Source organism: Scyliorhinus canicula, chromosome 12, assembly GCF_902713615.1.
Source record: "Scyliorhinus canicula chromosome 12, sScyCan1.1, whole genome shotgun sequence".
NCBI lineage: Eukaryota > Metazoa > Chordata > Chondrichthyes > Carcharhiniformes > Scyliorhinidae > Scyliorhinus > Scyliorhinus canicula.
In genome coordinates this window covers 9,152,858-9,165,789 of record NC_052157.1, presented here as the reverse complement: position 1 = coordinate 9,165,789, position 12,932 = coordinate 9,152,858, and the positions used below count along the sequence as shown (strand labels likewise).

General features: G+C 46.0%; 1 protein-coding gene across 5 annotated transcripts in view; it reads right to left on the bottom strand.

Annotated features, from left to right (window-relative positions):
- The window catches only part of iqch (IQ motif containing H), a 250,122-nt gene that overhangs the window by 108,171 nt on the left and 129,019 nt on the right, over nucleotides 1-12,932 (bottom strand). For all 5 annotated transcript variants that reach the window (XM_038813308.1, XM_038813305.1, XM_038813307.1 and 2 more), the window contains one exon: nucleotides 9,334-9,525. In XM_038813308.1, the coding sequence (XP_038669236.1) occupies nucleotides 9,334-9,525 (192 nt within the window). The remainder of the gene's footprint in view (nucleotides 1-9,333; nucleotides 9,526-12,932) is intronic.

Sequence of the window (12,932 nt, the reverse complement as noted above, 5' to 3'; positions counted from 1 at the left end):
GTTGCTGGGTGGCTATTTTATTTTATTTGGAAGTAGTATTTCGTGTTCAGAAATTGACTGTACGCACGTGGTTGAATTAAGAGAGAGCTGGGTAGCGGATACGGTTCAAACAAGAGGAGGTAGGAGTAATGATGGGAGTGAGAGGTGGAAGGTGAAGGGGTGGGGAGGGGATTCTGAGTTGAGACCTCTTAAAACTGGATAGCTGGGATAACACTAGAGTAGCTCTACATCAGTTAGTGTATTGGGGATTGAAACTAATCATAGAAAGTATACCCAGTATTAACGAGGGGAGGCACGGTGGTGCAGTGGTTAGCACTGCTGCTTCACGGCTCCGAGTCACTGTTTGTGTGGAGTTTGTATATTCTCTCCGTGTTTTGCGTGGGTTTCACCCCCACAACCCAAAGTTGTGCAGGGTAGGCAAATTGCCCCTTAATTGGAAAAAAGTAATTGGGTACTCTAAATTTAAACAAAATAATTATTGACCATTAAACATGTATTCTTATCATATAGCAGTAACAAGTACTTAAACTCTTACTAATAGTAATGGCCACAGTGTGAGATGGGATTTAGGCTCACTAACTTGACCACATTCCTAAGATAGACAGAAACAGTCAGAAATAATGTGGTCAGCAATAATACAGCTAGCTCAATGAGCAGTTCTTATCACCAGCTCCAGCAACCTGTGCCCAGACAGATAATGGTACAGGCAGGAACTAACTGAGATAAGAGAAATGGGAGTAGGGGGAGCAAGAGATAGCAGCTGTGAGGATCTCTAAAAACAACAGATGTCCAGGGAACAGGGTGGGGTTAAATCATGAGCTGATCACACAGTTACCATGCTGCCTAAAGTAAAATTCATTGGTCAAGGTAAAATCGACAGCTACAAGGATTGGATCGACTCCAACTGGGTGGGCTACTGATTTTCGGAAATTTGTAACAGTTGAACCTGAAGCAGTGTAAAGCAGAGTGGTTTTGGACTTTATCCAAATCACTCTCCCCCATATGCTGACCAAACTTGGAAAATAAAGTTGTATTAACCAAAGTTGCTGTCTCTGCAGGTCTCTGTGTTTAGCTGAGCGTAACGAAGAGGGAAGATCCCCACTTAAATGCCAGCTCAATACTCAGTCCCGGAAAACGCTCCTACAGAAGTGATAGTGGGAATGTGAAGGCTAGGGGAGATGATGAGAATAAGGTGTTGTGAAGATTAATTCGCTTCAGAAGACTCATTCTTCCCAACAGCAATCCACACCCACACACAAAAAAGCCTCCCTGGCTCTACTGCCAAGCTGTGGCAACTAGCTTTAGGTTCCTTAGTGTACTTCTACAGTAAAGCACAGACAACACTCCAAAATTAAAAGTTGGTTCATGGATAATGCTTAGGTATATGGCAATACCGGTTTTACTGCAGAAGTGGATGGTGGAGAGTGAATATTCCAGTAAAACCAGGAGCTGTGTATTTCTGACATTAAGTGTATACTTGTGCTTCTGGCGTGACTTCAGACAGTTGGTAAGTACACCAGACAACTAACACTGGGTCCCTGTGTGGCCCAAACATTCAGGAGACTGGAGGGTAGAGGAACTGATCAACTGCTGCTACTCACCTCCCGGTTCTCGCTGGGTAGCTGGACCGTGTGGGAGGAAACTGGAGCACCCGGAGGAAACCCATATAGACACAGGGAGAACGTGCAGACTCCGCACAGACAGTGACCCAAGCCGGGAATCAAACCCGGGTCCCTGGCGCTGTGAAGCAACAGTGCTAACTACTCTGCTACTGTGCCGCCCAACCTGGTTTCTTAGAATCATAGAAGTGCAGAAGGAGGCCCATCGTGTCTCCAGCGGCCCTCCGAAAGAGAGCCCGACCTAGGCTCTTGCCCCCACCTTATCCCTGTAACCAAGTAACCGCACCTAACCTTTTGGACTCCAAGGGGCAATTTATCATGACCAATCCACCTAATCTGCACATCTTCGGACTGTGGGAGGAAACCGGAGCACCCCAAGGAAACCCATGCAGACACGGGGATAACGTGCAGACTCCACACGGACAGTCACCCAAGGATGGAATTGAATCCGGGTCCCTAGCACTGTGAGGCAGCAGTGCTGAACACTGTGCCACCAGACGGAGGATTGATAGTTAATGCAGAATGAAGGTGTTATACAAGTGGGTTGTTATTGTTGTGTTGTTCCATGTCACTTTAAGAGTTTAGTCACCTGGTAGTCCGTGACATCATCATCTACTTTGCGGGCTTTGTAAGGAAATGAAATGAAAATCGCTTATTGTCATAAGTAGGCTTCAACTGAAGTTGCTGTCAAAACCCACTAGTCACCACATTCGGGGAGGCTGGTACGGGAATTGAACCCGCGCTGCTAGCGTTGTTCTGCTTTACAAGCCAGCTGTTTAGCCCACTGTGCTAAACCAGCCCCGTCAGACTTTGAGTCAGTTTGGACTAAGTCTTTGTACAGTTAACAACCATCTCATAAATCTCTGTTTATTATTGCGTTCAATCCACTTGCTTCAGCAATTCTTTTTATCTTTCGATGGTTGGCTTTGAGGCAGATCAACAGTAGGTCAGCAATCGCACCCCGTACCTGGCATCAGACCAGTAAGGTTGTTGGGCACAAATTAAAGAGAAAAAGTATCCATACCTGAAGTTAGTCCGGTGCCTGTTCGGGCACATGGAGGGAGAATTCAGGATGTCCATATTACCTAACAGTATATCTTTCGGGACTTGTGGGAGGAAACCGGGTTTACCTCAGTGGGCTAGGCAGCTGGTTTGTGATGCAGAACAAGGCCAGCAGCGCGGGTTCAATTCCCGTACCAGCTGAGAATTCTGAATTCTCTTTTCGTGTTCCCAAACAGGCGCCGGAATGTGGCGACTAGGAGCTTTTCACGGTAACTTCATTGCAGTGTTAATGTAAGCCTACTTGTGACAATAGAAAAAAAGAAAAAAAACGGAAAAATAAAGAAGAGAGGGCGCACCCGGAGGAAACCCACGCAGACACGGGGAGAACGTGCAGACTCCGCACAGTGACCCAAGCCAGGAATCGAACCTAGAATAATGGCGCTGTGAATCAACAGCGCTAACCACTGTGCTACCGTGCTGCCCATATGGGCCTGAGATCAAAGTTCTAAACTGGGGGAAGGCAGATTTTAATAAGATCAGATATGATTTGGCCAGAGTGGACTGGGAGCAGACACTTTTAGGTAAAGCTATGACAGAACAGTGGGACGCATTCATAGAATTTACAGTGCAGAAGGAGACCATTCGGCCCATCAAGTCTGCACCGGCTCTTGGAAAGAGCACCCTACCCAAGGTCAACACCTCCACCCTATCCCCATAACCCAATAACCCCACCCAACACTAAGGGCAATTTTGGACACTAAGGGCAATTTATCTTGGCCGATCCACCTAACCTGCACATTTTTGGACTGTGGGAGGAAACCGGAGCACCCGGAGGAAACCCACGCACACACGGGGAGGATGTGCAGACTCCATACAGACAGTGACCCAAGCCGGAATCGAACCTGGGACTCTGGAGCTGTGAAGCAATTGTGCTATCCACAATGCTACCGTGCTGTCCTTTCAAAAAGGAAATAGGGAGAATAAGAGCTAGCATGTTCAAACCAAAAAAAAGGGTGGGACGCATAGATCCAGTGAACCCTGGATATTGAGGGATATGCAGCATTGGATCAGGAGAAAAAGGGAGGGTTATGGCAGATATTGAGGGCTCAAAACAGAAGAAGTCCGAGAGGGGAAACGAACGTGCAAAAGGTAAATTAGGAAAGAAAAAAAGTGTACATGAAAGGATTCTGGCAGATAAAATAAAGGAAAATCCTAAGTTGTTTTACAAGGACATTATGAGTTAAAGGATAACTAGGGAAAGAGTAGGGCCCATTACGTTGGGGAAGGCAGGACGGGAGAAGAGGGTGAGAGTGGGGAGTGGGTGTTGGTTATTTACAATGCTGTATAATTCTGCTTCGGTTTGTCTTTATAAAAATGCCTGAATAAAATATTTACATGAAAAAAGAACTACCTCCAGAGGACACACTATCCATACAACCAGATTATGTGACTGCAACGCCTGGTCAATCCGCTGAAGCAGAGACTGCCGAAGAATCCCCTGCTGCTATTAGTCTTCCATTTGCAAAAGAGACTGTCACACCTTCCAGGGGTAGATACATCCACAGAAGAACCTGAGAGTGCATCTAAGATCAAGATCAACTAAATCCCTGAGGAACACAGGCAACCAGCGGGGAATGGACACCTACCACATTGGAAGGATGTGGGTTGTTATTGTTTGTGTTGTTGCGTGGTCATATTAAGAGTTTAGTCACATGATAGCCTGTGACATCATCAGCCAGTTTGCAGGTTTAGAATCAGTCTAGACCAGGCCTTTGTACAGTTAACAACCATCTAATAAACCTCTTGATTATTGTGCTCAACTCACATGCTTCAGCGTTTCCATTCTTTTCAACAGAAGGGGCCACAGGTGCACGTTAAGTGCAAATGTTTGTGCGCTTGAACATTACTATCTGCTGACCAACCTCATTAATAAATGCGAAGAAACACTGAATAACTACTCCAGATTTTGTAATTGGAATGAATGCAGCAAATTGTCTCCTTTGCTGCAGGAAACCAGGCAAATCTTTGCTGTGGTCAGTTAGTATTTTATCTTTCATTAACATTTACTCATTTTCTGTGAATTGAAACTTTGCTTCATATAATCACAAGCTATCCAGCTTCAATAGTACAAGTTACTGTGGGGCCTTCTTTCAGCTGAAACCTTCAAGTTTTGACAATTACCAAATACCATCGACTCAGATTGAAGAAGTGGGACGCAATCTTCCCAAAAGGGAACAAAGTCCCAGAGCGAGTGCGATTAGCCACGTGTTTCCTGGCACTCACAGTGCCGAGAAACATCTGGCTATTCAACGTTACCCACGTTGAATAAGGGGCCTAAATGGGGAACGCACGGCTGAGGTCGCACATAGCTCCGCTTTTTACAACGGGGTGCTCTGCTCGCTGGAACTCCCCATTGTAGTGAGAGATCGGGATGTCATTTTAAATGGCGTCCCGATCTCCAAGTCTCACAAAAAAAATCCCCGATCTCCCCCAGTCCGAATGCAACATGGGAAGGTCCCCGGCACCCCCAACACCCACAGTGGGCAACCCCAGCCCAATCGCGCGCATACAAAAATACCAGCTTGGCACCTTGGCAGTAGGTGGCCCTGCCAGAGTGCCAGGCTGGCAGTCCTAGATGTCACGAGCAGTGCCAGGGCATCACCCTGCCCAAAGGTCATGCAGCTGAGGCCTCCAATCCCCCCCATGAGCACCATTCCATCTGGTCCCCGTGTGTAGGGACCAATACCAAACGGCGCTCGCCTGGAGGTCCCTGAGGCGAAGGGATTGAATTCCAAAGCCTCAGGTACCTCAGGAATCCGCACATTAGAGTAAGGCCTCGCTTTAACATGTAATTTCCCACAAACTGATCTCGCTCATTGTGAGTGGGATTCTCCTTGCAACCCCTGGCGAGATTGCGTTGAATCACACGAGGTGTTGCGAGCTGGGTAATCTCGGAAGCTCGGTCTCCCGTCTTTCGCCGACCACGCTGCGGCACAGCGAGATGTTTTTCCAGCGCAGCTTGGCCAGAAGATCGCGCCTGTAGTTTCTGAGACTCTTTGAGCCTCCACACCAAAATCATGATTGGCGCGGGGGCGGAGAATGGGCGTCAACGACGAAATCCCGTCCGACACGCTCCCGCGATTCTCCAGTCCCCAGAGAATTGGCGGGAATCGCGCGCGTGGTTTACGCGTCGTGGGTAGGGGCCATTGAGAGAGCCCCCTCCCGCGATTCATCGATGGTAACTGGCCGAGTTCCCGGCGGTGTGGTTCAACGGAGTCCGAAGCTGCACTGGTGGGGGCGGGGGAATCCTTCACCCTGGACGGTGGCCTCATGGGCGGTGGCCCGCAATCTCGGGGTGGCCTACATTTTTGGTGCTGCTCCGTGGTCCGAGTCCGCCATGCCCCATGCGCGGACTCCTGACTGGAAGTGTAGGGCCCCGTATCCAGAACTGCGAGAAGCACTCTGGGGTCCTGCTATCCCCCTGCATGGACTCCCGACTGGAAGTGTAGGGCCCCGTATCCAGAACTGCGAGAAGCACTCCGGAGCCCTGCTAGCCCCCTGTAGGTAGGAAAATCACTCAAGACTTTCTTAAGAAATGCCCACGTTTTGAGGCTGGGGTGGGGACATAGCCCCATTATTGCAGAACCCCAATCAGCAATTTGGAACCAGAAAGTGAGGAAGCAATCTTACACTGGCTAGGTTTTCTACATCAGAAGAATAAGTTGAGTATATTTGGAAATACAATGCTAAAGAGAGATAAAGAATCCAGAGGTACAACCTGTAGTGAAGAACGCTGTGCAAAAACTTTGTATAACAGGGGATATGCAGGTATGCATATCTATAACTGACAAAAGGAGCTGGCTGAATGGTGGAAATGCTACTCTTGCGGTTGATTATTTAAAAATTCATTCATGCGATGTGTGATCGCTGGTTGGGCCAGCATTTATTGCCCATCCCTAACTGCCCTCGAACTGAGCAGTTTGCAAGGCCATGCTTCCCTACTGCCATCAGACTTTTGAATGGACCTACCTCGTATTAAGTTGATCTTTTCTGTACACCTTGCTATAACTGTAACATTATATTCTGCAGTCTCTCCTTCCTTCCCTATGTACGGTATGCATTGTTTGTACAGCATGCAAGAAACAATACTTTTCACTGTATACTAATACATATGACAGTAATAAATCAAATCAAATCAAATGTCAGAGGCCACTTGAGAGTTGCTGTAAATCTGGAATAACATTGCAGGTCAGACCAGGGCAGTATGGCAGATTTCCTTCCCTAAAGGACATTAGTGAACCAGGTGGGTTTTTAACAATGATTGACAATGGTTTCATGGTCATCATCAGACTGTTCATTCCAGATTTTTATTGAATACAAATTTCACCATCTGCTGCGATGGGATGGGTCGCCGGAGCATTACCCTGGGTCTCTGGATTACTAGTTCAGTGAAATACACTATGGCTGTGCCTTGTGGTTTGAAACAACAAAAAGAAAGTCAACAGTCTATTGGGCAGGGTGGCATGGGAGCACAGTGGTTAGCACTGCTGTCTCACGGCGCCAATCCGCACGCAACAGCCGGCTTTTAATAATGCTGGCTGCAAACAGCCTTCAAAATGGCCATGAACATATAAAAAAAATGCGGCCGCACTGCGCATGCGCAGAGTTTTGCACACGTGCACCGATGAGCAGGCACGCATGCGCTGTGTGGCCGCATTTTTAAAAATCTGGTCGCAGCCTTTTTGAAGGCCGTTCGCAGCCGGCATTGTTAAAAGCCGGCTGCAAAAAGTTCGGGGAGAATGATGTGATTGGTTGTGTTCTGAACTTTGATGCTGATGAAGTGGAAGTCTCTTACTCCAAGAATGGTGAATGATCCAACAATGGTTTCACCCCAGCTGTAACTTCAACCAAGAGATGTCAACATTTTAAATCTTGATTTTTAAACATTCCAAAACAAAGTGCCTGCAGGTCATATTTGGGAGCTTTATCAATTCATTGATTTTTAAGTGCCTTTTATTCATTTACATTTTAAATTCTAATGCTTAGGTGAAATGTGGTGAACCTCCAATTTCTTTTATAATTTAAAAAAAAATTTAGAGTACCCAATTATTATTATTCTTTTTTCCCCAATTAAGGGGCAATTTAGCGTGGCCAATCCACCTAACCTGCACACCTTTGGGTTGTGGGTGCAAAACCCACACAGACACGGAGAGAACGTGCAAACTCCACACAAACAGTGACCCAGGGCCGGGATTTGAACCCAGGTCCTCAGCGCCGTAGGCAGCAATGCTAACCACTGTGGCACCGTGCTGCCCTGGATCTCCAATTTCTACAGGATGAAAACATTTTCAGTTTCTGCATTTTTTTGCTGTTAAACTTTACCCCCCCCCCCCCCCCCCCCCCCCCCCCCCCCCCGCTGAACATGTAAAAAAAAAGCCGGCTGCTGTTGCCCGTGAATTTGTGCAATTGGAGACGCAAAAGATTTTTTAAAAAGTTCCATGTAATCTTCCAGCCTGAAGGGAGGCAGAGAGCAAGTCACACCCCTCGACCATTGACATCACGTGCTTTGGGTGAGATTGCGATTCCTCTATCTTGTCAGCAGCAAACAAGGCAAGAGAAAATGTAGGGTCGCGAAGGTCAGCCAGCGTTGTTCGCCTGGCGTGGGTCGCGAACGTCAGCCAGCGTGGGTCGGCCGGCGTGGGCCGCGAAGGTTGGTCGGTGTGGGTCGCGATGGTCGGCCGGTGTGGGTCGTGATGGTTGCCCGGCGTGGGTCGCCAAGGTCAGCCGGTTGGTAAAAATGGGTCCCCGGAAAAAAGTTTGAAAAACACTGGGCTAGAGAACTCCGGCCAAGGTCTCTAGTCTGTCACCAAGGGTTTTGTAGCTTTGGGGAGATGAAATGGTATCCCACAAGAGTAGTTGAGCGAAAGAGCATGGCAACTTTCAGGAAAAAGTGGATTTGAAACAAGGAAGATACAAGAAAGAGCAGGACAATGATTTTGGATTGCTTTAGCACAGGCTCAATGGACCAAAAGCCCTCATTTCACACATGAAACCTCTTAGATTCTTTGATTCCTTTACAACATTATGATCAAGAAAAATATTCCCAGACTAGCGACTAATTTCTGGTGCAAAAGTGCTACATAAGACCATAAGATGTAGGAGCAGAATTAGGCCACTTGGCCCATCGAGTCTGCTCTGCCATTCAATCATGGCTGATATTTTCTCATCCCCATTCTCCTGCCTTCTACCCATAACCCCCTGATCCCCTTATTAATCAAGAATCTATCTATCTCTGTCTTAAAGACACTCAGTGATTTGGCCTCCACAGCCTTCTGCGGCAAAGAGTTCCACAGATTCACCACCCTCTGGCTGAAGAAATTTCTCTTCATCTCTGGTTTAAAGGATCGTCTCTTTAGTCTGAAATTGTATCCTCTGGTTCTAGTTTCTCCTACAAGTGGCAACATCCTCTCCACGTCCACTCTATCCAGACCTCGCATTAAAGCAGTATAGTTCCCCTTTGAACTTTGGGTTGAAGTGCATAAATATAGTCAGTAATATATAGGCACAGGTATTTATTGCAGTAACCTCTGCAAAATAAATTGATACGGTCACTGGCTATAAAAGTATGTAAATAATCAATTTTCTGCAATTTCCCAATAATACTTTCCTTGCTTTTCCTCAAACCAAACACTGAGACCACAGGTGTACATACCCGAATCCATTTCTTCTTCAGCCATTCTGCAGGACCAACTTGCCTAAGTTCCTTTAGAATTTCCTTATAACACTTCAGGTGCAAGACATCAAAATACGCTGTACCTCTCCCACCAAATTCAACATCCACTTTAAAGAGCCAGCGTTTAATTTCCAGGTTTTCGAGGATAAGCTGAGTAAGAACTTCATGCAGCTGCAGAGAGAGATTTAATATCAGAAAGTACAGAGTTATTCAAAAGCAAATTCTAAGCACTTAAAAAAAAGAAAATTTAGAGTACCCAATTCATTTTTTCCAAATAAAGTGCAATTTAGCGTGGCCAATCCAGCTACCCTGCACATCTTTGGGTTGTGGGGGTGAAACCCACGCAAGAACGGGAAGAATGTGCAAACTCCACACGGACAGTGACCTAGAGCTGGGATCGAACCTGGGACCTCGGCGCCGTGAGACAGCAGTGCTAACCCACTGCGCCACCGTGCTGCCCTAAATTCTAAACACTTTTATGAGGGTATGTTGACCATTTATATTTATGGTCTATATTGAATCACCCATACTTGATTGGACAGAAACTATTTAGAATCTCACCACGTGTTGTGTAGTTACTAGACAAATGTGATCGATATCTTCATAGGCAAAGCAGAGTGGAGCAGTAAGTTCAAAGGTTTAGGGGAGATTTAATGCTAATGCTGTAATGAGAAATGATATTAGCACTGGAGATCAAGATGTGGAATCCGTCTGGGTAGAAATAAGAAATAGCAAAGGAAGGTCGTCCCTGGTAGGTGCAATCTATAGGTCCCCAAACGTAGTTTCGCAGTGGGGTACAGTATAAACCAGGAAATACTGAGGGCTTGTAAGAAAGGTACGGAAATAATGGGTGATTTTAATATGCACATAGACTGGATTAATCAAATTGGCAAGGGTAGCCTCGAGGAGAGTTCATTGAATGTACTGGAGATTGTTCCTTGTGTAGCCATCTCAGTTGGCCACCTGCAAAGGACCATGGGAATTATGGCCGACTCAGGCACACTCAGAGTTTGTGTGTGTATTTGCAACCCGGATAGCTACTAAGTTGTTCAAGGAGTTACTCAATTCAAAGAACAAAGAACAATACAGCACAGGAACAGGCCTTTCGGCCCTCCATGCCTGGACCGGTCATGATACCAAAAACCCTCAGCACTTCCTTGTGCCGTATCCCTCTATACCCATCCTATCCATGCGTTTGTCAAGATGCCTTTTGAACACCATTAATGTATCTGCTTCCACAACCTCCCCCAGCAACGCGTTCCAGGCACTCACCACCCTCCGCGTAAAAAACCTGCCATGCACATCTCCTCTAGGCTTTGCCCCACAGACCTTAAACCTATGCCCCCTAGTGACGAAACCCTCCACCCTGGGAAAGAGTGTCTGCCCATCCATTCTATCCATGCCCCTCAATCATGTAGACCTCTATCAGGTCGCCCCTGAACCTACATCTTTCTAATGAAAACAGTCCGAGTCTACTCAGACTTCCCACATAGCTAACACTATCCAGACGAGGCAACATCCTGATAAACCTCCTCTGCACTCTCTCCAAAGCCTCCACATCCTTCTGGTAGTGTGGTGACCAGAATTATGCGCAATATTCCAAGTGCGGCCGTACTAAGGTTCTATACAACTGCAGCATGACTTGACAGTTTTTATACTCAATGCTCCATCCAATTTCTCACAAAGAAAATATATTCCAGAGATGAAGAAAGACGGTAAGGGGGTAAAAAACATCCATGGCTAAGAATGGAGGTCAAGGACAATATAAGGACAAAAACTAAGGTATACCATGTTGCAAAGGCCATTGGCAGGCTGGAACATTGCAAAACTTTCAAAAATAAACAAATAGTTACTACAAAAGTAATAAAAGGTGCCAAGGTAAATTATGAAAGAAAGCTATCATAAAATATCAAAAATGGATTGCAAAAGCTTCTATAAGTACATAAAAGAGAAGAGAATCACTAAAGTGAATGTTGGTCCCTTGGAAGATGAAACTGGAGAGTTAGTAGTAGAAAACACAGAAATGGCGGAGATGTGAAATCAATATTTTGCCTCAATGTTCACAGTGGCGGACACTGGTACCAGAAAGGGTGGATCTTAGAACAATCAGCATCAAGAGAAACAGTACTCAACAAACTATTGGGATTGGGAGTAGACAATTCCCCAGGGCTTGATAGCCTACATCCTCGGGTGTTAAAGGAAGTAGCGGCGGGGATAATGGACACATCGGTCATAATATTCCAAAATTTCCTGGATGCGGTAAAGATTCCAGTGGACTGGAAAAATGCTTATTCAAAAAGGGAGTGAGGCAGAATGTAGGAAATTACAGACCAGTTTAGTTGTTGGGAAATTGTTAGAATCCATTATTAAGGAAGTAATATCAGGACATTTGGAAAGTCAAAACAATCCATCAGTCAGCATGGTTTTATGAAGGGTTAATCATGTTTGACTAATTTGCTGGAGTTCTTCGAAGATGTAAAAAGAAAAGTGGATAATGTAGGTCCTGTAGATGTAGTATATCTGGACCTATGGAAGGTATTTGATAAGATGCCGCACAGAAGGTTAATACACAAGGTTAGAACACATGGGGTTAGGAGTAATTTATTACCTTGGATAGAAGACTGGCTGATGGACAGAAGAGTCGGGGTAAATGGGTTTTTTTCTGGTTAGCAAGAAGTAACTAGTGGGGTGTAACAGGGTGCGGTCCTTGGGCCCCAACTATTTACAATCTATATTAATGACTTGGATACAGGGGTAGAAGGTTCTAAAGCTAAATTTGCAGATGACACTAAAATAGGTGGGAAAGTAAGTTGCAATGAGGAAATAAGGACCTTACAAATGGATATAGATGGGTTAGGTGAGTGGGCCAAAATTTGGCTGATGGTGTTTAACATGGATAAATGTGAGGTCAACCATTTTGGATGGAAAAATGGAAAGGCGACTTATTATCTAAATAATCTAAAATATCTAAGACACTGTGGGGTGCTCCGGTGCAGAGGGTGTCTTTGTGCCATAACTTTCTCGGTTGGCAATCAGCGTCAGTTTGCTACTCCCATCCCACATACCTGCACAAAATCTTTTCCATCCTTACCTAACCTGAGCTTGGGGGGCGGGGGCATTTTCAGATGGCTCACATAACAGGGCGATTGCCCAGAGGAAGTCTGGCCGACATGTGACTCCAGACTCAAACCAATGTGATTGACCCCTGCTGCAATGGGGAGTTCCAGCGAGCAGAGATCCCTACTGGACAAAGCGGGCTGTGTGCATCCTCCGCCGCGCTTTCCCCGTTCAGTCCCATTATTCAACCCGAGTCGTGTTGAATAGCTATGTGTTTCTCGGCTTGCTAGGGGATGGTTTTCCTTTTTGGGAGAATCACACCCAATGTTTTGTGTTTGGTTAAGTAAAATTAAGACCCACACTGCCTCCAAGGACTTTAGCTTGCTTCTAACTGAAATGGAATGCCATAGATGGATCTTGCTGTCAGTCTTTAGTGAGACAGAGGTGTCACACAGGGGCTACTATTCAGAGGTCATGTTTGAGGAAGAGTACAAGAAGTTTTACTCTACATCTAACACTGC